The sequence below is a fragment of the Antrostomus carolinensis genome, unplaced genomic scaffold (assembly GCF_000700745.2).
Source record: "Antrostomus carolinensis isolate BGI_N321 unplaced genomic scaffold, ASM70074v2 scaffold8287, whole genome shotgun sequence".
NCBI classification, from domain to species: Eukaryota; Metazoa; Chordata; class Aves; order Caprimulgiformes; family Caprimulgidae; genus Antrostomus; species Antrostomus carolinensis.
This window is the reverse complement of record NW_010329431.1, coordinates 30,634-55,236: the sequence shown is the minus strand read 5'-3', so window position 1 is coordinate 55,236 and position 24,603 is coordinate 30,634. Positions and strand designations below refer to the sequence as shown.

Below are 24,603 nucleotides of genomic sequence, written 5' to 3'. Positions count from 1 at the left end.
TGAGGTCAGTGCAGTCAGAAGCTCATCACCTGAAGTGCACTGTAAATGCTAATCATTGTAGCTGAGGTTATATTATTACCAATTCAGTAATGACTGATCAGTTCTTAAACAATGATTGAGCTAATTAAAGAAAAAACACATATAAAGAAGTCATTTCCGTGTAATCACCAGAAAGCCAGAACTCTGTACTGCAGTCTGAACAATGGCCAAAAAGTGTGTGTGTGTCCACGTGCCCTCCTGGCCACTGGCTGGAGAGAGCTTTCAGCCACCCTCAGGGGATGATCCACAGCGTAGTCGCTAGTGCACTGAGCATTTTCTCTCCCAATTCCAACATATTTAATAAATTTCAGTGAGAATAGCAACTGATACAACAACAACAACAACAACAAATCTCAGCAGAGTATCAGAGAGAGCAGAACTGCCATGAGGAATGTGATCATGCCGTTTAAACCCCAGCCTGCAATTCACATCCTTCTATTTTGATATATTTTATTTATAAACCCTGTGCTGTAATTACAGATATTTTGACATGGTATTTTGAAGTTAGTTAAGCCCCTTAACCTAGAATGCAATTGCATTTTTTTTGTTTGTCTTGTCTGCTTATGTTCAACTTCTGTTGCTTTCAAAAGGTTCAAATGACCTAAGGTCTTTGACCAGAGTTGCATTATTTCCAGTTTCAGAAAGAGTAGTAAATTACTGCTTACAGGGTCAACACCTCCCTTGCCAACCCCCTATTAAAAGGTAATCTGTGGCTCTCTTTTTCTGCATAGCATTGCAGACTGTGATAGAGCCTGTGTGTGTGAGAGAGAGAAGAATGGAGAAGTCCAGGAAAGTATTTGCTGAGATCCTAGATAAGGCAATGACTGAAGCTAATACAATGGATCGTGAGGAACTGCTTTTTTCTTACAAAGGGGTTCTCTACCCTGTTACTCTTTGCAGTCCTGAAGTATTCAGAGCCATGGAGTCCCTTGAAGCCAGAAGTGATGATGTCATTTTGGCAGGATATCCTAAATCTGGTGAATATAGTTTACTTTCTTCATAAACAAAGTTATGTAATGGCAAATAAGTTGTTTTGTACTAGATATATATAATATATATATTATATGGTATATAATATTATATATAATACTAAATAAGAGTATTTAGAATTTTCACAAAATTTTGTAGAATTAATTTTGTTCTCCAAAAGCATAACAAAGTTAATTATGGAGAATGGAGATTTTATATAGGGAATTTTTAAAAGAACTGAGAAAAAGCAATTTGATTTTTTTTTTCTATAGCATGTAAAGTTTTTAGCTTTACTTTTTATAGTTATGAAGTTAAATGCACAAATTAGAGACAATTATAATACAGTTGTCACACCAGACATAGGTACATCTCCTGATATTGCAGGATCTACTCTCACATCTATATTTGTAAAGTTAATAGCTTTGTATTTTTATACAGAGTGGAACTTCTGGAACCTTCACATGCCGTCCTGCATATTCTTTAGTTCATTTCACATAGATGTCAGGAATATCTGAAATCCATAACTATAAAAAAATTATTTTTGTGACACTTGAACTGATCACATTACTCTTTGACTATTGGGAAATCAAGAGGAGATCTTTGCTAGGGTTGCGAGTTCAGCCTACATCTTTGCTCCTTCTGCCTGAGAGCACCTTATACTGGCCCATATCAGAGCTACAAGTTTGTATTAGATGTGTCTCCTACCCATTTTAATGTAGCTATTTCTCTCCTCCAGCAATTGGATTCACACTGTCTTACTGGAGACAGTCACAGCTGACAGAATTGTAAAGTTTTTGCTTTTGTGGCATGTTTTCTTTTCGAAGAAATGCTATGCCCCAGAACGCAGCTATTAAGACTGTAGTGACAAAGATGTAGGAACCCAGTGTTCAGAAGTCTGGAAATGGTAAACTAAAGATGGGAGTACTCTATAGGCTCTTTTTTATGCTTTGAATAAAAATATAATAAATGTGTTCAGGAAATGTCACTTCAGATAATTTTTGCCTATTGGTAAAGAAAATGAGCACATACAGGACAATTTTCAGGCCTAATTCTGCTCCTATGTTGAAGTTCTGTAACCTGTCTTTCCTCCCAAGATAATCCTGTGCAGCACAACAGAAAACGTATATAATATTCTAGATTTTGATGTACAGGTTTACCACCCCGATCTCCCTTATATTTGTCACAATTAAAAAAAAATATTACATTAATGCATGTTTTCCTATTTGAATCTTAGTTGTTCTTCTGCTTTATTAGTTAATTTACAATATAATACTTAATTTACGATGTACTGAGCCATGCGAGTTGAAGAAATGTATCCTTATGAGAGGTGATTGTCCGCATAATCAGCTGTGATTGTGTTCCTTTAAAAAGGAGATCAGCAATTCACCTGGCAGTACTACTTACCTCTTGGCTTTCTGGCAAATCAATTTCTGTTTATTCTATTTTTTTTTTTTTCATTCTGTTTTCATTTCATTTCATTTTCATTTCATTTCATTTCAGGCACAAACTGGGTAGGTCAAATCTTAAGTGATCTGGTAGCCGTATGGGAAAAGAAAGCGCAGAATAAAGCAAGCAGCATGAATGATGAAGAACTAGAAGAATTCCCCTACCTCGAAATTGGAGATACTGGGAAATATGAGGTGAACACAGAATATGTATGAAAGTTGTCAAAAGTTTGTGCTTCAAATGCTGAATATATGGTGTGTGAAAAATTCCACTCTTTAATAAGAACTCTCTCATTTCTATGTATGTGGCATATGGTCAGGATAAATCTCATCTGCATTGTCATATGTGGAGGGGTAAATGGACACTTTAGAGGGCTTGAGAGGATATCTTTAGATACGCAAGAACTGCAGAAATTCAACATAACATGCTTTGTATTTAAGAAGAATTTCGTGAAATGTCAAATACCGAAATACTGGCTTTTGTCTCTTTCACTAGCTCTTTGTCCTCACCCCTTCTGTCTCCTTGAGATCCTTCAGCTTTCACATACCCCCAGTTAGAATCTGCATCTTACCTTTAGATTTGATCCATTGTCTAACAGAACATGTTAAATTCATTATCACTGAAGAGAATTAGCAATGGATAATCTTTTTCCAATTGCTCATTCTCAGGGGCTTTTGAAGATTACAGCTACTCAGAGCAGTCCGTTAAGATCCCAGGATAACACTCACAAAAAATAAGTATTCTATCAGCCAATAACTGTTGATATATTTAGCAAGGCAATGTTTTATCATAGGCTGATGAAAAGAATACCAGTACTAACTGAACTGTCCACTTTCCTCCTTCCAATTCTTAAAGCGAATGAATAAATCACGTTCTCGCAGAGTAATATTTACTCATCTCCGTCCTGAAAATCTTCCCAGGTCTGTCTTCAAAAATAAAGCTAAGGTGAGTGTTGATTTTAATGTCTTGAAAGGAAACACTACAATAGGTTATTTTTAAAGCAAATTTAGTACTTTTCTGCCAATGTTCAGAATCAGTCTTATACTTAAGTGTCTAGCCTGGACATTTCTAAGTGCCTGTTTAAATACTGCCATTCATCTCACTTAATTTTGGTTAATCCTTATTGACAACTTCATGTCAGACTCCACAAGCAAGATGGGAGGGTTGAACAAATCCTCCAGCATTAAAATTTATTTTGACACAATTTCCTATGGGAGGCATTTTGTGGTGTTGTCACAAGTGAGGGCTTCAGTGTGTCAAGTTTCAGAAAGAATTTGCATTTTCGTGATTTTTCTTCACTAACTAAATGATGAATGATGCTTGTGTCAAGCAAAACATACTTAGATTCTTCATAATTCATTTGATTAATCTTTAAAAGATATTTTAATAATTATAGACAATCATCTTCACAAGGTACTGAAGCAAAGTGAAATACTTCACTTTTTGAATTTAGAATGAAATTGCTACTTCTGAAAGCATTATACAAGATATTAGAAATTCTCCAAACTGGAATTATATTGTTTTCTTCATACTAGAGTCTGTTATGTCTTTCTCTACAAATATATATTTTTTTTTTCCTAGATATTGTTGCTGGTTCGCAATCCAAAAGATGTAGCTACATCTTTTTACCATTTTTCCAATGTCATGTCTCCTCTTCCCTCCTATGAGACCTGGGATGATTTCTTTGTAGCTTTCATGACGAAAAAAAGTACAGTATATTCTTCTGTCTATGTCAATTATTCAATGCTTTGACTTTGTCTAAAAACCTTGCCCTTTGTAAATTAGCTTCACTAGGATTTTTTGGTTTAGAATACAAAAGCAGAGATTAAACACAGAAAGTTAGAAATTTGAACTAAAGTTTACAGTACTTGTCTTACTACCTGAGGATAAATCCTTATCAAAACTGCACTTGCACAAACTGGTACTTCCTCTGGAAAAAGCAGTTCATCCTTATCTCTGTCTTGGATCCCCTTCACCCCTCCTCTCTAATGTTCATCATGTTGTGCCCATGCAGACATCTGAACACCTACGTGCCAAATTGGACCAGAGGATGTTTTAGACTAAGTCCAAAAAAGAAATAAAGAAAAAGAAAGAAATTTTTTTTAAAAAAGAAAATAATCCTAGTAGTTTAAAATTGCATAAATTATTCAGTTTGGCATATCACATGAGGGAGGGCTAAACAAGGTTTTAAACTGGATTAAGAGAGTCTGCAAGATGATTTGAGTACCGATAGCTCTTCTGTAGACTTACATCTGTCTTGAAATACTGACAAGTTTTACTGTACTGACTTACAAATTGTATCATATGCCTGAGATATGTGCATGTGTCAGAACAGTCTGGAGCAAAACCCCATAACTCCTGCAGAAGCGTGTAAATCCTGGCATAGACATTACTAATAATGCCCATGGCTGAGGGATAAACTTGAGTAAAAATTGGTTTATTTCATAATAAGCTTGTCTAATCTTCATTTATACTTCATCTTAGGATTCTTTTGTTTTATTTAGTGGCCTGGGGATGCTACTTTGAATACCTTTCTGAATGGAACAAATATACTGATAATGAAAATGTTATGACAATAACTTACGAAGAGCTAAAAGAGGTGAGGTTACCAGTAGTTACAAATAGTTTAGACTTCAAAGAACATTTGTTCCTAAACCAATTAACCGTTATATTCATGAAGTGTATTAAAACTATGTGATACTGTATGAGATAGATTCTTGTTTTAAGTGAAAGAAAGGTGAAATTCAAACTTAAAAACCTTTTTAAAATTCTGTTTGTGGAAATGATTCTTGTTTTCTCTTTAGCTGTGATATAAGCCCAAATCACTGTAAATGAAAATCCCCAGTAATTTTTTATATATTCAACAGTGTAGATTTTGCTGAACTGCAAAGCATGTACAATCTTTTGTAATCTATAGGAAGAGAGCTCATATCTCCTCTGAAATAATTATGGAGAAGAGAAACACTATGTACCACTGTAGTCCGACTGAACTATATGAACATTCTACATATGTACCCAGCAGAGAGATGTAGGGAAGTGCAAGCAATTCAGAAAGCAGTGTAATTTGTTCAAATGTCATGTGATATGTTACATTCCTCTTTTCAGAATCCAGTCCTGGGTGTGAAAAACATAGCTGCTTTCTTTGGGATTTCCCTGACTGAGAAAGAGCTTCAGAATGTGGTAGAGAGGAGCAGCTTCCAGTCAATGAAGAAGAATTCATCGAAGACCCATGGTTCATTTGGCAATATTCTCTTTCGCAAAGGTAGGAAGCTCCAAGAGTTCCAGAGGTAGAAATGTCACGCTCTCAAGAACTTGGGCCACCCATCCTTTGCTTATTTTTTGCACGCATTTTAGCATTACAGATTAATCAAGCAGGTTATCACTGTTATGCTTGAGAAGACTAGTCAAGGAGCACTGGTGAGGAAGAGACACAGCAAGGCTCTGGTAGCAGGCTGCAGCCAGCACAGAAGAAACAACCACACAGAGCAAATTTTAGAGGGCCACAGATGACTGGCAGGAATGAGAAACTGTCATGTGTCTGAACTGTCTGTCTCTGGGCCAATATCACTGATTCTTAAGCCGTTAGAGGCTTACATGAGCAAGCAAAACTGGGCCAAATTCAGCTTGAGTTGCATGATCACAGTTTTTAGAAGAGTGAAAGGGCCACTGCCAACCCCCTGTTCACACTGACAAGTTAGAAGTAAGCCAAGCATGCAAGAATCAGGTACATAGAGGAGGGGAAACAAAAGGGAACTACTTTTGCAGTGTAGTCTAGGGGTCACAAACATGAGAGGACAACCTGGCTGTCAGAACCTATTTCTGCATTTCTCATTAAAGAAGTCACTGGGTAAAAATTCAAGCTACCAAGGGAGCAGAAACCCAGCTCTGCCTCCTGCCAGATGATTCTTAGTCAAGCCTTCAGGGTCTTCCACCTTGTCAGTCATAACTGACTGGAGTAGAGAGCTGCAGGGAAACAGGACTTTAGGCTGCTTTTTTGGACACAGTCCCCCGAAGACGAGTACGTTATTTTGTATTATAGCAGTTTCACATAGCTTTAGCTTCACTGACTTCACAAAATTATATTGGTGCAAAAATGAGTCAAGTTTTGTCTTGAAAAACGGGTCAACTCAATTTAGTGTACAATGGAACAAGAATGACAGATCTAGAGAACAAAAATAAACAAAATTTCTTGGTTTTCAAAAGTTTCTTTGCTTCTTTGAAGGTGGAGTAAGTGACTGGAAGAATCTTTTCAGTGAAGATCAGAATAAGAAAATGGACAAAGCATTTGAAGAATGCATAGGAAGAACTAAACTGGGAACAAAGTTAAAGTATGAAATATACTGTAAAGCCTGAGGAGTAATGAGAAGTGGTTAGAGCAAGAGCTTTCCAATGCACTCTCAGATCATCTGAATGCTGTATACTAGAAAATGAGATCAATAATAATACTGTAATAATCACATTGCAGTGGCCTTTACAGTGACAATGGTGAATAGTGGGCTTTTGTTTCAAAGATGAGATCTTTAGCTTGCTTTGACCACACTCATTTGCTGAATAAAATGGCAACTAACCATATTCAGATAAACTTAACAGCTCAGTTTCTATAGCTGTCACCTGGAAGGAAATGCCCTTTTTCTCTTTCTAGCCAAACTCAGTCTTTCTAGACTACTTATAATTATTTAGTATATAGAATTTTTTTTTTTCTTCCAAAAAATGTTTTAAATCGGGCAACATCTTCACAGGAAAGACCACTAGCAAAAATATGGATCTGACACACCTTAATTAATGACAAAGGATACCTTCCCCATGACTTCAGCACAAACTGGATCGAAGCTAGAGGGAGAGAATGAAATGGGACAGGGATTAGCATTCTTAGGGATTTTAATCTCTCTGAATGTAGAATTTCAAGATGGATTTCAGATAATGGGCTGGTGTTAACAGACAAGATCCACTCAGAGGCACTGCTTTTATAGAATCATAGAACAGTCCAGGTTGGAAGGGACCTCGAAAGACCTCCTGGTCCAACCTTTCATGGGAAAGGGGGCCTAGATGAGATTATTGTATCTTGAAAACCTCCAGTGATGAGTTCTCTACCACATCCCTGGGGAGGTTGTTTCAGTGAATATTTTTTCTCATTGTAAATAATTTATTTCTTAGATTGAGATGAAACATCTCCCGGTGCAACTTGTACCCATTTCCTGTTGATTTCTCCATGTGGGTCTATTCACATTCTCCTTGTGAATAGAGAGCCTCCACCCTCTTTTTAGCTTCCCTTTAAGTACCGCAATACTGTGATAAGGTCCTCCCTGAGCCTTCTCATCTTTGTGGTCTTCCTTTGGACCCCCTTCAGTCCGTTTATGTCTTTCTTGAATTGTGGTGGCTAGAACTGGACACAGTACTCCAGGTGTGGCCTGAGAAGCGGTGAGTTATGTATAACCATGAATAATTCTCTATTTGCATCAAAAAATACCAATTAATTGTATTTTTAATATATAAATTTACACTGGCACCACTGAACACCATGTTTCTACCTTGCTCTGCTTTTGGCTGGGATAAAGTTAATTTTCTTCATAGTAGCTAGTACGAGGATATGTTTTGAATTTGTGCTGAAAGTAGTGTTGATAATGCAGAGATGTTTTAGTTATTGCTGACCAGTGCTTACACAGCGCCAAGGCCTTTTCTGCTTCTCACCTCACCTCACCAGTGAGTATGCTGGGGGTGCACAAGAAGCTGGGAGGGGACACAGCTAGGACAGCTGACCCTGACTGATCAAAGGGTTATTCCATACCATATAAAGGGTTATTCCATCATGCTTAGCATATAAAGCTGGGGGAAGAAGGAGGAAGGGGGGATGCTCAGAGTGATGACGTTTGTCTTCTCAAGTATCCATTATGCGTGATAGAGCCCTGCTTTCCTGGAGGTGGCTGAATACTTGTCTGCTGATGGGAAGTTGTGAATGAATTAATTGTTTTTCATTGCTTGTGCATGTGGCTTTTGCTTTCCCTATTAAACTGACTTTATCTCAACCCACGAGTTTTCTTACTTTTACCTTTCTGATTCTTTCCTTCATCCTGCTGTGAGGGAATGAGCAAGTGACTGTGGTGTTTAGTTGCCAGCAGAGGTAAAACTGTGACATACCTGTATAAAGGTGAGTAAAAAGCAAAATCATGAAGTTAATATCTTTTTCTTGTGTTTGAAAAAAGTACTTAATCTACACACATACATGCCACTTCTAAGAACTGCTTTTGTTTTCCATGCTTCAGACATAAAATAGGAAAATAAAATGTAGTGAATACAGATGAAGTTTCCCACCATTAGTGCCAGCAGAGTGCTCTTACCACAAAACTACAGTTAGCATTTCTTCCATTCATTCTTAATTTAGATATATGCCTACAGTTAAGCTTTAACTGGAAATTCTCTCAAACTGAAGATGCCAAAATTTGCTGAAACTGTCTCTACTGAGAAATTGTCAAGGGTGATGGTACAATACATTGGTATACTCAGCTATTTGGTACCAGCATTGGTATTTGGCACTGTGGACACAGTATTTCATACCTGTCCAGGGACCAACTGCACTTCAGCCACTTGTTCTGGAAAAACAGCAAAATAAGGTTCTTTAAGTATAGTTGAATTAAAAACAGGAGAAAATCACACCCGATTTATCGATCCATCACTTAAGCAGATAAGAAGCAAAAATAAAAAGATACACTAGGACAGAATAAAGTACACAGTGACTTTTTGCTTCATTCTTCTAAAGCTGGTTAATTCTGCCTGTACATGTAGAAATGCAGAGTTTTGCAAAGAAACAGGAATTCTAGAAATAATACTTAAAATTTTTAGAAAAAATGCATGTATTCAAAAGCAGAGCATCTGAAAGTCCTAACACAAGCCATCTCTGAACAACTAGAAATTATCTGTAAGAACCCAGGAAAGTACCAGATGCCTGCAGGAGGACGTATCTAACAGCCATGGTTAAAAAACTGAGAAAAGAATCAAAATAGAGCAGTCAGTTTAACTTGATATGTGGGAATTTGCTAGCAAAAATGACCAAGCAACCAACCATGAAACATTTTGAGGATAGTAGGGTGGTAAGTATAAACCATGTCAAAGCTGTTCATGTTCCTTCTTTAAAACATAACTTACCCCTTGAATAGGCCATAGACATATAATACAATAGATGACAGCAACAGAGAGGTTCTGAAATTATATGACAAAAGAGAAACAATCTAGATAAAAAAAAAATGTATGTCTTCATATATGGAAATAGCAACTTACAAATGTGGTTATAGAAATTGAATTAAACTACTGGAAATAGATTTCTGTTCCTAGAAATTCATACATCAGAGACAAAAATCATCCAGAAATGGGGTCATCAGCAGGAGTACGTTCAGGAATACACACATGTTTACGTGGCTGTTATGAACTTGGCTGCAGTAGTGTGCTCATAGCCTTCAAACTTTATCACTGCTAGACCCTTAGGCCTGCTAAGACAGGCCTGCTCTGAGCCCTCACCTCTGCAGCTCCTGAGCAGCCTGCCAGCATCTGTGACAGCATTGAGGGCCCCACTCATGAGCAGAGATCAGGGTCCAAGGGTTAAAGAACCCAGAGTCACCCTTGTCTTCAGTGGCTCAGGTGACAGGTTGTTAGATTTTATGTTGAGGTGTTATAGTGATATGACTCCCTCAGGGTTCAGACAGCTGGCTCTGGAGGCAGGAGGAAAAATGATAATTTCTTGATGCTCTTACTTTTTAGTATTGGCAAATGGGAGGAGATTTTTCTTTGCAACTCAGAGTAAACATGTGGACAGAAAGCTGAAAACAATAACAAAGCTGTCAGAAGGCATAATATATGAATGGTGTCTTCAGTTTTTATGAGCAAAAGATCACTGCTAGAGAAAAATATTTCTAAAAAAATGGTCTATTTTGGTGGTTGTGCATTCTGGGAGACCAGAAAAATAATTTTAAATTATGCTTTGTAGGTAATTCTGAGCAATCTTCCAGGTTTTACAGTTGTGTTTTTGATTTAACAACTCCTCATGCTTAATTAAACTTATGTATAGGTTTACTAAGTGCCTAACATTCATTTATGAAGAAAGACAAGGATGTGATATATATTCAAGGGCATGAGAGAAAGAAAGAGTGCAAAGCCCCTTCACAGAGTAATTTAGCCTTCCTGTACTGCACGTCTCTGTTGGGATTACCTGTGGAGGTACCTATTTCACCACCTCAGTACTCTTTGTCTTATGAAAAGGCATCAACCGGAATACCAATAACTCCCCCATCAAGACCAATTTCACCTGCAGACTAAATTATGGACATATGTAGAGAGAAATAGAAATGAAGTCATATAGGCAGAATTTGGTTAGCATTAATGCAGAACCTAAGTATTAGAGCTTCACATGAAAATAACCATCCTGTAGGATTTGGTGAAGTAAATGTCTCTAATGTGAGTATTTAACCATGAGAAGTATGGTTTAGGTGGCACTTGTCCCTAGCTCTGAAGATTCTGCCTGAAGTGATGATGTTACAGTGGTTGGCTGCAGGAAAGAGCCACCACTAGAAGAAAATTTCACCCTTGGATGTGTATCCATTAGTGGAGTCAATAGCAAGCTAGCTTGAGATCCACTATCCACATGCCCACTACATGCTGGTTGTCCAGTTTGCAAACTGCACTGCATTGCTCACCAGTTAATTTCAGGGAATATCCTTCATAGGTCTTTGGTTTCATCTAACATTTTGAATGCTATTAGTTGCTGCCCCAATAGATTCCTGTTCCTAGTATCAGCTGCAGCAAAAACCTCTGTTGCTATTGTCAGTCTCCAGCCCTATAATTTTGAAAGGAGTTAACAGAGTAGAGTTAATCAGTGACTTGTACCTTTGCTCCTGAGTGAATGCCCTATCAGATCTCCTCATAAGTTGTATAAAGTTTTTCTGCATTGTGGAAAGACAATCTGTATCTGTTTGGTTGAAAGGAGTTCCATAGGATTACAAACATGAACAGAAATAGGCAAAGATTAATTGAAGTATTGGAAAATGCTTTTTCGCAGAGTGAAAAGATTCCCCCAGAAGACATGGTGTTTTCCTACAGAGGTATTTTATACCCTTCTACACTTAGCAGCCCAGAAACTTTTGAAGCTCTGAAGTCCTTTGAAGCCAGGAGCGATGATGTGATCCTAGCAGGCTATCCTAAAACAGGTGAGTGTTGTCTTCTTGATAAATAGTCAAGCACACAATGTTGCAATCCATAAGTTTGTGCCATTAGTTAACACAGCAATAATATACAAGAAAAAATTATGATGACATCAGACTTCATAGGATCATGAATTTAAGTTATAAGGCATCTCTGGAGGTTGAATAATACAATTGCCTGCTCAAAGCAGGGGAAAGACCTAACCTTCAAAGTTAGATTTGGTTGCTTAAGGCTTTGTCCAGAAGAGTTATAAAAATTTGAGGGTGGAGATTCACAATCCACTTGAAATCTATTGCAGTATTTTCCCACTATAGTGGGTTTTTAGCATTTTTTGTTTGTTTGTTTGGGTTTTCTTACTTCTATGCAGTCAGATATCCCTTTGTTGTGATTTGTAATGTGCCCCTTTTGTAATTTCCTGGCCAGTTTTCAGAAGAATTGGTGCTGTCTTCATTTTAACCTCCAGTAGTGGAAGACTGCAGTGACATTCCCCGATGCTTTATATTTTTATTTTCTCCAGCCTGAGTAAACCAAGCCTTTCTATGCATTTCATTTGTTCCAGCTCCCAATGCTCTCATGGGTGTTCATCAGGACTCTCTTCAGATTCTCAAACTCATTTGTGCTTCAGTGCAGGAACTGTACACAGTATTCAAGTGGTGAACTCACCAGTGTTGAGTAAAGCAGGTTAATCACAATCCCTTGATATTCTGACCACTCTTGATAATACAGGAAAGTTGTTACCCTACTTGCTGCAAGGAAAATAAAGGGAATATATCCTGCTAATAAGGGTAGAAGAACTGCTGCTTCCATAGACTTACTGCATTGCAGAGTGCAGGTGGTTCCCATGTATCTAAATGGAGGGGAGGACATGAATGCCATCAGGACTCTTGGATTATGGGAGCGACCTCTGGGTTTTGATTTCCAGAGGTCCCTTCCAACCCCTACTATTCTGTGATTCTGTGATTATTTCCTCTCTCTTTCACTATGGGCATTTGAGATTCCTTTGTTTTTTCTATTCACTTTATAGAAATATCTTAATATCTTTTTCAAAAAAAGAGGAATTGTTGATCCTTATCACATCCTCTTTGTGTACAGCCTGTAGAGCTGTGCATAGGCAGAAATTGTTTAAAGGTGTAAGAGTCCACCTATGAGTCCCAGAAGGTGTTGAAAACCAACACTTGGCTCTCCAAGCCCAGTCCCTTACACATCAGTTTTGCCAGGTTGCAGAGGCCAAGACAGCTAAGCCTGGTGCACAGATGGTGACAGGAGCTTCATGGTCTGGTGGTTAGTTGATTACTCCTTCTGGTGACAGTTATAGAAGCCTAACTGGGCGCTGGGAATGAGGCCAAACTGTGTTGATCATGAAGAGACTATAAACTGCAGCTGGTCGGGAGAAGAGAAAAGTGTTCCCAAAGACAGCAGTGTGGAAGGAGAGCAGAAACAGCCAAGGGACAACTCAGTTGGCCCTGTGCTGGAACTTCCACCGCTTTTGAGTAATTTCCACAGGGAGTAGTCTGAGGTGACAAAAAGGTGACAGAGTTGGAAGGAGCAATAAAAGTCTGCTTCTGTTTCCAATGAGGGGTGGAATGTGCTTCTATAGTGGGCAGGGTAGCACTCCACAACATCTGGCTGACAGCTTTGTCCCTATTGGCTTTTGACATACCCTGTTGATTATTGTCTAGTGTCATGGTTTAACCTCAGCTGGTAACTAAGCTCTGTATAGCCACTTGCTCATTCCCTCTCAGTAGGATGGGGAGAGTAACAGAATGGTAAAAGTGAAAAAACTTGTGTGTTGAGATAAAGATGGTTGAATAGGTAAAGCAAAAGCTTTAAAGCAAGCAAAGCAAAGCAAGGTATTCATTTACCACTTCCTATTAGCATGCAGGTGTTCAGCCACCTCCAGGAAGGCAGGGCTCCATCATGTGTAATGGTTACTCAGGAAGACAAATGCCATCATTTCAAACATCCCCACTTTTTTTTCTTCCCCCAGCTTTTATTGCTGAACATGATGTCATACCTTATGGAATATCCATTTGGTCAGCTGGGGTCAGCTGTCCCAGCTATGCCCTCTCCCAGCTTCTTTTGAACCTTTAGCTTACTTGCTGGTGGGGTGGTGCAAGAAGCAGAAAAGGCCTTAACACTATGTAAAAACTGCTCAGTAGTAAGAAACATCCCTGTATTACCAACACTGTTTCCAGCACAAATCCAAAACGTAGCCCCATACCAGCTCCTATGAGGAAAATAAACTCTATTGCAGCCAAAACCATCACACTCACCTATTGACAAGCTAAAGTACAAGGTAGAGCCAAGTTGATTCACAAATGTGAAGCAGTTTGACAGGATATCCTGTCAGACAGGTTGACATAAAAAAGTACAGTTGAATGGATGTGCTACTGGTGTCTTTATCCTTTCAGGAAACAACTGGCTTAGTGAAATTGTGAAGGAGTTGGAATCAGCAGATGCCAAATATACAGAAGAAGAAATGGAAGAGAGAATAAATGCTGAAAAGAAGCTACAGACATTTCCATGTCTAGAATTTGGGGATCCTGGGATATATGAGGTTGGCAAAAGCTGAAAATGTTGGCACTATTCTTCTTAGAGGTAGAAATAGCTGAAAGGCAATGGCTGATCTCAGAGGTAATGGGGAGCCTAGGGCCTTAACAACAGCTATGGTCTGCACAAGTAACGTGCTATTTTATGGTCTGCACAAGTAACATATGCTATTGCCCTTCATTTCCCAATGCAAGGGCCTCAGAGTGCAGACAGTGCTGAGAAGCCACACAGGGCTCCAGCCCTGGATTCAGTGGGTTTGATCAATAAAATTTTTCTTTTGGGTGTCCTGTCCTCAGGCCTGTCTCATGTGAAATGGTGCTCTGTGACAGACACTGGTGGAAGCCCATACCACCAGTGCATCTCTGTGGGTTTTCCAAGGGATAAGATCCTTCTGCTTTGGTCTCAACTTTTATTATTACCCACAATTCCTGAAGGGGCACATGTCACTGAATAAGCTACTTCTGTTCTGTCACATATCTTCCCATTTGCTTTAAAGAGGATGAAGAAACTGCCTTCCAGAAGAATTATAGTAACCCATCTGCCACCTCATCTCCTACCCCCATCCATTCTTCAAAACAAGGCTAAGGTGAGTCTTCCCTTTGCATCTCACTGCAAAAACTTTCCACCCCAACTTAGCTTTCCTCTGTCTGTGTTTTCTGCACTTACACCTGGGCTGGTCAACACACAGGCGTATTTCCAAGGTTGAAGAGGCAGAGTGCTGTGGGCTGAGGCTGTGAACAAACATCCTCTCCCAGCAGCAGCTTTTCTGACTCAGTGGACTTGTTGCTGGGTATCACTGCCCCTTCAGATCTTCTTCAGAAAGATACTTCCAGGTTTGCATCAGAAAACTGAGCAAGTTATGCACTTATTCCATTTACTTTAATTTGCCTCCAAAAACAGAGTACCTGCAGAAAGCCCACCACAAGCTGGAGCTAAGATAGTCTTCAGTGGGAATTGCTGCAGAGAGAAGTAAGGGTACACCCACAGCCTATTTGTGGCTCTCCTGTTCAGTAGCCCATGAGCTCATTTCTCTGGATTGGAACTAGCTCAAAACTATGCCCCAAGGACATCACTGAAAAACTTCTTGTTTTCAGCCTGAAGCTCACATTATCAGAAAGTGACCTGCAAAACTGATTTCTTGCTCAGGAAAAGGAATTAGACAAGCTGATGGGTGGTGGATGTTAGTGGGCAAATAAGTTTGCAGACAACATCAAGTGGGGCAGAAGTGTTGATGTGCTTGAGGGTAGGAAGACTCTACAGAGGGATCTGGGCAGGCTGGATCAATAGGGACAACTGTATGAGGTTCAACAAGATTGAGTGCCGGATCCTGCACTTGGGTCACAACAACTCCATGCAACACCATAGGCTTGGAGAAGTGTGGCTGGAAATCTGCCGGGCAGAAAAGGACCTGGGGGTGTTGGTCAATAGCCGGATGAATATGAGCCAGCAGTGTGCACAGGTGGCCAAGAAGGCCAATAGCATCCTGGCTTGCATCAGGAGATAGTGAGGCCAGCAGGACTAGGGAAGTGATCATCCCCTTGTATTTTGCACTGGTGAGGCTGCACCTCGAATATTGTGTTCAGTTTTGGGCCCCTCACTACAAGAAAGACATTGAGTTGCTGGAGTGTGTCCAAAGAAGGGTAATGAAGCTGGTGAAGGGTCTAAAGCCAAAGTCTGATGAGGAATGGCTGAGGAAACTGGGGCTGTTTGGACTGGAGAAAAGAAGGCCGAGGAGAGACCTTATCGCTCCCTACAACTACCTGAAAGGAGGCTGTAGTGAGGTGAGTGGTGGTCTCTTCTCTCAAGTAACAAGTGATAGGATGAGAGGAAATGGCCTCAAATTGCTCCAGGGAAGGTTTAGATTGGATATTAGGAAAAAATTATTCACCGAAAGAGTTATCAAGCATTGTAACAGGCTGCCCAGGGAAGTGGTTGAGTCACCATCCCTGGAGGTATTTAAAAGACATGTAGATGTGGTGCTTAGGGACATGGTTTAGTGGTGGACTTGGCAGTGTTAGGTTTATGGTTGGACTCAAAGATCTTAAAGGTCTTTTCCAACCTAAATGATTCTATGATTCTATAATTCTATGTGATGTGTTGAGAAGATGGCATTTTGCTCAGTCATCAAATCAGAACCAAATTTTGTGTTTTCTTCTAGATCCTTGCACTAGTTCGGAACCCCAAAGACACGGCTGTCTCCTATTACCACTTCTACAACAACTTGCCTCTGGTGCCATCCTTCCCCTCCTGGAATGAGTACTTTGCAGCCTTCATGAATGGGAAATGTACTTTGCCCTGCATCCTCTGTCATTCCTCCTTACATGAGACACATATACATGACCTATGCCTGAGTCTCAAACATACCTTACCAAGGCAGTCCCAGGACACACAGATAGGCCTGTGTTATGGCAGAAACAGGGAGCACCAAACAATCAGAGTTTCTTTTGTCTCTAACTCAGAGCAGAGAGATGATGAGAAAGCTTTAGCCTGACTTTTCTGTTCCTGCAATAGAGGTTGTGGTTCAGTGCTACCTAGTGGCCAGAGCTGGAGGATCCTGCACTGACCTCAACTGAAAGAACAGACATGTTGAGCTGGTCATCACTTCACCACCCTGATGTCACCCTTAGAGAGCTGTCTGGGCTGACTCTGATTTGGTAAGGGCCTGTTTTGGAAAATACTCTCTACAATTATGTCTCTTATTTGTTTGCAGTGACCTGGGGATCCTACTTTGATCACTTAGTGGAATGGAACAAATACATCAACCATGAGAGTATCATGATGATAAGCTATGAGGAACTCAAAGAGGTGGGGCATCTCAGCCAGCTTTTCCTTGATGAGTGCACTGTGCACCCCTCCTGATACGTATGGCTGTGGATAAGAAGAGACTCTTGGGTCAAGCCTGTCTGCCCCTTTAGAAGGGTGTGCCTTTCTGAGCTACTCTTTTATGTCTGGGGGAGGCCCACCGAGGCTCTATGCCACAGCCACGGTGTCAAGTCTTTTGGTTTCACTTCCGTGCTATGTTTCTTTGGCCAGAACCAGGTACTGGGAATGAAAAAGATTGCTGACTTCTTTGGATTCTCCCTGTGTGAGGAAGATTTTCACATAATTGCCAAGAACACTAGTTTTCAAGCTATGAAAGAGAAATCCAAGGAAACTCATGGAAAGTTTGGGGACATCCTCTTCCGGAAGGGTAAGTCTCTGCAAATGGAGAATCAACCTTCTAAAGTAGAACTCCAGAAAGAGTTCTGAGTAGGTTTCCTCACTTAGAAATGAACTCACTGGACTGGCTAGGAAAGACAAGTGTGACTGAGTTCTCTCCTGTGGCATCTTATACATGAAGCTTCTGCTGCTGATGAGATTTGGGGGTTGTTTGTGAGAAATGTACCAGAGTGCCAGGATTAAGGTCCTCAGTCATTGCTTCCATGTTGCTCTGTTTCCCTGTGGCAGCCCTGGTTATTTAGGCAAGTGAGGTGTAAAGGCGGGGACCAACACTGGTGTACATTATGCCAACAAGTAACTCTTTACAGAAGGGTTGTGGTGTGGCTGTTGCCTGGTAGTCAGGTGATGAGGCTGATGGATCATGGATCATGGATCCAGGCAGCCCATGTCACTTCATGAAAGTCCCCTCTGTGAGGAGGAGATGTGGTAATGGGACAAGGGTCTCTTGAACCTCAAGGGAAAGTATTGCTTACTGCTCTGCTTCCCTCACAGACATCTTGTTACATAATCAGTGAGAGCTGAGGTGTAGTCTCAATATGGTTCCTCTTAATGGATGTGTCAGTGGTGGCCTCAGAGATGGTCCCTCACAGACCTGGGGCCAGAGCCAGAGCTCTATCAGCCCAACTTCTCCCCATGTCGTCAAGAGTCTTTGGTTTTGCACTACCATGGTCATGGGCTTGCTTTAATCCCTTTTCTTCACTACTCCTTGGAGGAAGAAGTATTTTACCACTCACCTCTCTACCATCTACCCACTACTCCAAATAACTTCTCCACCTTCAGAGGGAGGCATTCAGGAATGAGCTTTCCTTTGTGGCAAAACCAGCTTCCCCTTTCTTCTGTGTATTTAAAGCGTAATGAAAATACCTTGGAAACCCTCTCTGGCAAGGGAAGGCATGCAGGCAGCCCACCAGCAATGCTCCCTGTGGTCTGTCTGCAGCCTTTACTTCTTATCATCGCTACCTTGCCTTTCCTGGTCAATTAGACCTCTCAGAGGCATAAAACAGAGACCTCTCAGAGGCATAAAATCATGTGGGCAATGATTCTGCTCCATCTCTTGCTAGGTATTATTCTCTCTCGGAAGTGGTTGCCTTCAGTTTTTGGTACTTCTTTTTGAACACAGGGGTTGTTGGGAACTGGAGAGATCTCTTCTCTGCAGCTCAGAATGAAGAAATGGACCGAAAATTTGAAGACTCCCTAGGAGGAACGAAGCTGGCGGCAAAGATTAAATACGATGTGTACTGCAAGGCCTGAAAATCAGCAGATGAGCAGCATAACAGCAGTTCATGCTCCAATGATGATTCATCAAAGGTGGAGAGTCCCTATGTTTCCTCCTCATGAGAAAAGAGGGAAAGCCCTCAGAGATCTACCTGGTATCTCCAAGTAATTCAGGTGGTAGTCTTTAGGTGTATGCTGGGCCTAGGGCATGTGCTTTGCTTGATGTAACCAAATAAAATGTCTCTATGCCTCAAGTGAATGCCTGACATCCTTCCAGGAGAGAGATGGTGCACAGATATCATAGCGACAGTCTGGTGGTGTCCCTGTGTTGCTTCATGGCCTGAGATGGTGAATGAGGCCCCTATGGTGCTCAATGATGAGGCAGAGGGACCAACACAGGGCCTTCTCCCAGCACAGTGGGCTTGATGTGGATTTGTGGTGTGAGTCTGAATCCCCAAATGTATGTGTATGGAGAGAACATGATAGTCTGGATTTAGATCCACCATGGCTACCATGGTGTTGACATTTGTGCAGTGAGGCCAGAAAGGGCTTTGACGCTTTGGCAAACTCCTCGCTTGGGTGCAGGATGGGACTTCTTGAGCTCTTACTGGCATGAACTCTTAAGTAATGAACAACTACATGTTTTCCAGAGAGTTTTTCTCCCGTTGGCTTCTTTGGGGACAGGTAAATGGCAAGTGGGAAGAATCATGACTTTTGAATGGAAGGATAGGGGGAAAGAAGCCCCTTGATGACCCTGTTAGTAAACTATTAAAGCTGCATTTGTTCAACAGTAAATACATTTATGCCACATAGATATGATTTCCACACCCTCCTTTCTGGTGTAGATGTCCTTGCTGCATCTGTGCAGAACATGCTGCATGACCTCTTGTCACAACTACTCTTTTGGAAAACCAGAAAAGCTAAGGAAATGTTGACTCCGTCTGGCAAAGGGAATTCAGTTCCTTGGAAGAGGAATTCCTCTGCCATATCCCAGACAGATATATCTGCAGGACTCTCACACTGAACTAAGATTAAAAACTGAACAACCAGCAACCAAAAAAGTAATTAACAAAATGGGGAAATTGGTAAGGCCCTGTCAAAGCCATGACTGTCATAGTCCAGCCTTCACGGCTCCCCCTCCCCTGCCCATGGCCCTGGACCCCATGTCAGTCGCCAGGACCATCAACCTGTGCCTCAGCAATGCTGCAGCAAAGTCGGTTTCCAGCTCTTCACAGCCTGCGCTGTCTGGCTACGGGGCCTGCTAAGCTGGACCCATCCACGAGCCAATGTCCTGAACCATCCCCAGCCCATCATCATCCCCAGGGAGGTGCTAAATGCCCAGGGCTTGGGCTGTCCCGGTGCCCACGGCTGCGCTGCTCCTGGCTGGGGTGGTGGGACAGGCCCTGGCTGCCAGGCCCTGCTCCATGTCTCCCTGATAGGAATAATGAGGAATGTTGCAGATATGGCTCTAATAGGGCTGCTTCTCAGTTAGATTTTCTGAACTTCTGTACCCATGTGAAATTGCTCTGCATGAAGAGGTGTGTTTGTTTGAACCTGACGATTCTGGGTTTGCAGATTTTCAATCCCAGAAGAGTAGGACAGTAGGACTTCATCTGACTCTGGGCTTCCATGGATGAAAAGAAACAAGCCACTGTGACCTATAATTTTGGGATTAGCAACATTTTAATCTAGTCCTTAATACATACCTTTTACTATTTCCTATATGGTGATATCAAAAGCTATCTAGATAACAGAAAGCGGTATGCTTTGCATTGTCTGCGAGGAGTTGAACAAGGGAGCAAGCCAGACAAGAAAAGGGGAAACAGTCACTGAAATATTCAAAAGGCTTCACTTCATCCTTCACTAGGATGAAAAGATGGCATCTCAAGATCCGTTGGTTTTTTTTTCTGCAAAGGCATTTTGTAGCCTAAGGGCTCTTAGCAGACCAAAAACTTTGGAATGTCTGAAAACCTTTGAAACCAGGAGCGATGATGTGATTCTCCTAAATGGGTGAGTCTTGCTTGCTTGATGAAGAGTCCACTGCTGCAATCTAGAAGTATGTGACTGGACATAACACAGCAATAACATCCATGGCAGGTTAATGATCATTTCAGCCTCCTGTGGAGGCACAGGAGTAGGGGATGTTCCATGGAGGAAGTCAGGAGGACTGGTGTTTCCATAGACTTCGTCCACTGCAGGACATAGGCCATTCCCGCATGCAGGTACAGGCACACCTGCCACCCAGACTCTTGGACCTTTTTCCTCTCCCTTCCCATGCTTTTTAATCCCAGAATTTGGGATTACTGGATACCTATCTTCATGTTTTCTCCTAATCCCTTGGAAAAATATCTTAAAAGGTCATGTGAATTAAAAAAGAGGAGGTGATGTTTGATCTGCATTACATCCATTTCATGCTCAACTTGAAATTTTTTCTCTCAGACAGGAAAGATATAAAATTGTGAGGTCTCATGTAAATATCAAATGCATTCTAGATACAATTTGCCATTTGAGTTGTAACATCTCAAAGTTCCAAGCAATCTTAAAAGAACTGCATTAAAAAATGCTTTATGTGACTCATTTTAAATGTGATGTGGCCAAGATTCAATCCACTTAGTTAGATGGTATGGTGGTGAATGATGAGTAAGCTGAGAGAAATGCAGCCTGACTTCAAGCTCAACATGGGGAAGGGCTTCTGGCTTCTAAAACAACATTTTTCAGAGAAATTATAGCAATATGACTTGGAGAGATGAGCTCAGATAATCTTGATGGTTAAAAGGCTTAAACTGGATTTAGTCATTAGGAGGTAATAGTTGCACAGAAACACCTCTGAAAAGCAGTAAAAACCTTGGATGGAACCTAAGTTATTTTAGTCTGTGAAGACTATTACTTTTGACTGATTCCTCCAATATATTTTTTTTTAATTTTATTTTCAGAAAATGATGAATTGTATTTCCTTTTGACTAAGTTGTCATTCTAGACTGTTTTGAATTTGTTTCTACAGATACAGTTATCAGTCATTTCTGATTTGTGATACCTTATAGCTTCCCAACTGATGTTACCCAACCCTCCTTAAAGGATTTCCTTTTCCAGGCCTCTCAGTCTGTCTATGCTTATGTGTGTACAGGCTGGAAACCTTGGCTATAATAAAACATCCGCTTCTTAAGGCACATCTCTCTTAATATTTTTTCTTGCTTGGATTTTTAGTTTCATCTATAGTCCATGGAACTATCTATTTCTAGTAAAATGTTTATTTTTTATTAGTTTCCAATCCCATTAAAGAGAATGAAAAATTATCTTCCAGAAGAATGATATCAGCCTCATGTCTTGCCCCATCTGTGCTTTTTCAAAGCAAGGCTAAGGTGAATCTTCCTTTTGATTTAATCTGAAACTACTGTTATTAAAAGCATTTTCATACAATTAGTTTTCCATTTCCTCTGTAAAATGTCTTTTCTGAGATTGTATGTAGACTTCAGAGTAATCACACATTTTCGAATGTTAAGTGATGAAGTGCTATTTACAGAGAATATGGACACAGGTTCTTTTGCAGCCGCAACTGTAATGGCTCCATAGGTTATTGCTGTCTTCACCTCATCTCTGCCAAAGACAATTGCTGCCTCAAATTTGCTCCCTGACCTCCTTAATCCAAGTAATCCAGACTAGGATCTCTTTAAACTAACTGTGAAAGGACCTTGGGTTTTCCAAAGCTTAGAGGTGAGACTACCTGGACCTTTTCTTTACAGCGGACACACCATAATCACCCAGAGAGCTGTAAACTTCTAAAGGCTACATTTAAGTTTAGCTAAATGAGGACAAACATTTGAAATATGGAAACTCAGTTTCTTATGAGTGAGAATATAATAATATAGCAGACCTTTTAAGCAAATCTACTTCATCCTCACAATGTTTTGTCTTAGTCCAGCAATATTTCATGGCATTTTGGGTTGCAGCAGGCTCCACACAGGCTAAATATTCCTGAGAAATTTAAACTAGTGGCTGCCCCAAAGGCTAGGCTTACTTCCCTCTCTGACTGTAGTTGTCTGCTCCTTCTTTTGCATGAGTTCTTGTGTTTAACTCCCCCAGCTTTTTGAAGCAGCATGAAACAGTCACTTTTGGTGTCAGAAAGCTGTCAGATTGTCCCAGCTGTCTTGCACAACCTCACCCCGGGTGCCTCTGGGTCTCCAAGAAAGAATTTTTCTGTTGCTTCAGAGGCTTGGCTCTGTCATTTTCTGCTTCTTTCAGGCATCTCCTAGTATCTGCCCTCACTGCAGGCCTCCTGCCTGCTGGGTCATGCACTCACACTCCAGATGGCTTTCAGGCCTCTCCTTCAACCAGAGTAGAGCAGGCACAGCAAGGCAAACAGGCAACCCCTTGGCCAGCCACTGAAAGGGAACAGAGTAGACACAACACCCTCTGCACACACTGACAAACAGCATCCCTCTCCTTCGTACCTGGAGAGGGGCAGCAGTGCTGACTGGTTTGTAGGTATGCTGTAAGTTAGAGCCTTTTAGGCTAAGGGGGAAACCAGACATGTTTCTGTAAAGGGAACTTTAGACCTAAAATCCAGTGGCAATCATTTAAGGTTTATTGCATTCCCTCTGTTTGTTTTAGCAAGAAACTCATTCATTACTTGAAAAATTTGAAAAACGTAAAAATTTTAAAAATAATGAATTCATATCTTTGCTATCAAGAAACAGCTTGCTAGCAAAGGTGTATGTTCACTATTTTTTCAAACGGTATTGACAGTTTTAGTAAATGTTAAAAATATGTATTTTCTGAGTAATTAACAGCTTTTTTCCTCGACACTCATTTGCATACATATGGGTTTTTTTCAGGTAAGATCTAGAACATCAAAGACGCAGCCATCATCTACTTCTACTACTTCTACACTTCTACTTCTACTTCTACTTCTACTATCAAAGACGCAGCCATCATCTACTTCTACTACTTCTACACTTCTACTTCTACTTCTACTTCTACTACTTCTACTTCTACTTCTACTTCTTTCTGTTTCTATTCTACTTCTACTCCTGGGGAGAGTACTTCACAGCTTTATGAATGGGAGAGATACTTTCCATTGTCTAGAAAGATATTCTGATTAATAGTGTGTACAGGTAAAAATAGTTGTAGCTAAAGTGAGCCTACCTTTTTGGCAATGAACACAAAATTAGAATTTGATGTTGTGTTTGACAGATACTCCATTTTCTGACACTGTTATTTATGTCTTTCAACCAGAAAAGTACTTATGGAAACACTTTAGCCCTGAATTCTCCCAGGTTTTTAAACAATTCTCGTGTATTTTTTTTAAGTTTCCAAGGAGACCAATGTGATGTGGGTCCACAGTGAATCTCTCTTAGCAAATAACTGAACCAAAATTTAATGACAGGAGCTGCTTTTGTGCAAGTCTTGGTGCATTTGGATTCTTCTTTCCAGCTAGTGCAGTACCCGTTGGATGTTGCAGCTGGAACTAGATGAAGGGAGTTGCAGAGAGAGGTCACTGAACCCTCTTCAGCAGCTCCTGTGCCCTTTGCTACCTATCAGCAACTTTCTGATGGCTGATAAGAAGCAGATCTGGGCTGCCTGAGCAATGCTTGTTTATCAAAGAACTGCTCTGCCTGGACTTCAAGGGAAAAGAGAAGGCTGGATTGCAACATCAGGACAGGTTGGACATAGTCCTCAAACTTCTTGTTGGACAGTGTTTTCCAGACCTTATTTATTGTGGACATGTAATCATCTACAGCCTGTGCAAAGACGCAACATCGCAGCAATCAGACTAGTGCAATTGCCTGAAGACTTGCTCGTATTAATAAAAAAACCCAACAAAAACCATGATATGCTAGTTATATATGATTCAGTAAAAGCATATTAAAACCCTAATATAAAAAGAAAAAGTTTCAGCAGCTAAGACTGGTTTATGGTATGGACAGTTTCATTCATTTTCCTTGCTTGCAATATCAATTACCTATTTTTGAGGCTATGTTG

The 24,603-nt window shown here is 40.5% G+C and overlaps 2 protein-coding genes across 2 annotated transcripts; both read left to right on the top strand.

Annotated features, from left to right (window-relative positions):
* The first annotated feature begins 776 nt into the window (after positions 1–776).
* On the top strand, positions 777–6,807 carry LOC104528523 (sulfotransferase 6B1). Its single transcript, XM_010172554.1, has 7 exons — positions 777–1,016; positions 2,509–2,648; positions 3,310–3,399; positions 4,036–4,162; positions 4,959–5,053; positions 5,560–5,716; positions 6,677–6,807. Exons 1-7 carry the CDS (start codon positions 815–817, stop codon positions 6,805–6,807), a joined length of 942 nt encoding a protein of 313 aa, XP_010170856.1. The 5' UTR covers positions 777–814.
* Positions 6,808–11,443: 4,636 nt separating this feature from the next.
* On the top strand, positions 11,444–18,660 carry LOC104528522 (sulfotransferase 6B1). Its single transcript, XM_010172553.1, has 7 exons — positions 11,444–11,645; positions 14,052–14,197; positions 14,687–14,776; positions 16,349–16,475; positions 16,901–16,995; positions 17,224–17,380; positions 18,530–18,660. Exons 1-7 carry the CDS (start codon positions 11,444–11,446, stop codon positions 18,658–18,660), a joined length of 948 nt encoding a protein of 315 aa, XP_010170855.1.
* The last annotated feature ends 5,943 nt before the right edge of the window (positions 18,661–24,603 follow it).

Bases quoted from the DNA above. Each gene is read 5' to 3' on its own strand.
- LOC104528523 (XM_010172554.1), top strand. From the start codon at position 815: ATGGAGAAGTCCAGGAAAGTATTTGCTGAGATCCTAGATAAGGCAATG. The intron at 2,649-3,309 runs GTGAACACAGAA...CAATTCTTAAAG, and splicing joins GAGATACTGGGAAATATGAG to CGAATGAATAAATCACGTTC. The intron at 3,400-4,035 runs GTGAGTGTTGAT...TTTTTTTCCTAG, and splicing joins TCTTCAAAAATAAAGCTAAG to ATATTGTTGCTGGTTCGCAA.
- LOC104528522 (XM_010172553.1), top strand. From the start codon at position 11,444: ATGAACAGAAATAGGCAAAGATTAATTGAAGTATTGGAAAATGCTTTT. The intron at 14,198-14,686 runs GTTGGCAAAAGC...TTTGCTTTAAAG, and splicing joins GGGATCCTGGGATATATGAG to AGGATGAAGAAACTGCCTTC. The intron at 17,381-18,529 runs GTAAGTCTCTGC...TTTTGAACACAG, and splicing joins GGACATCCTCTTCCGGAAGG to GGGTTGTTGGGAACTGGAGA.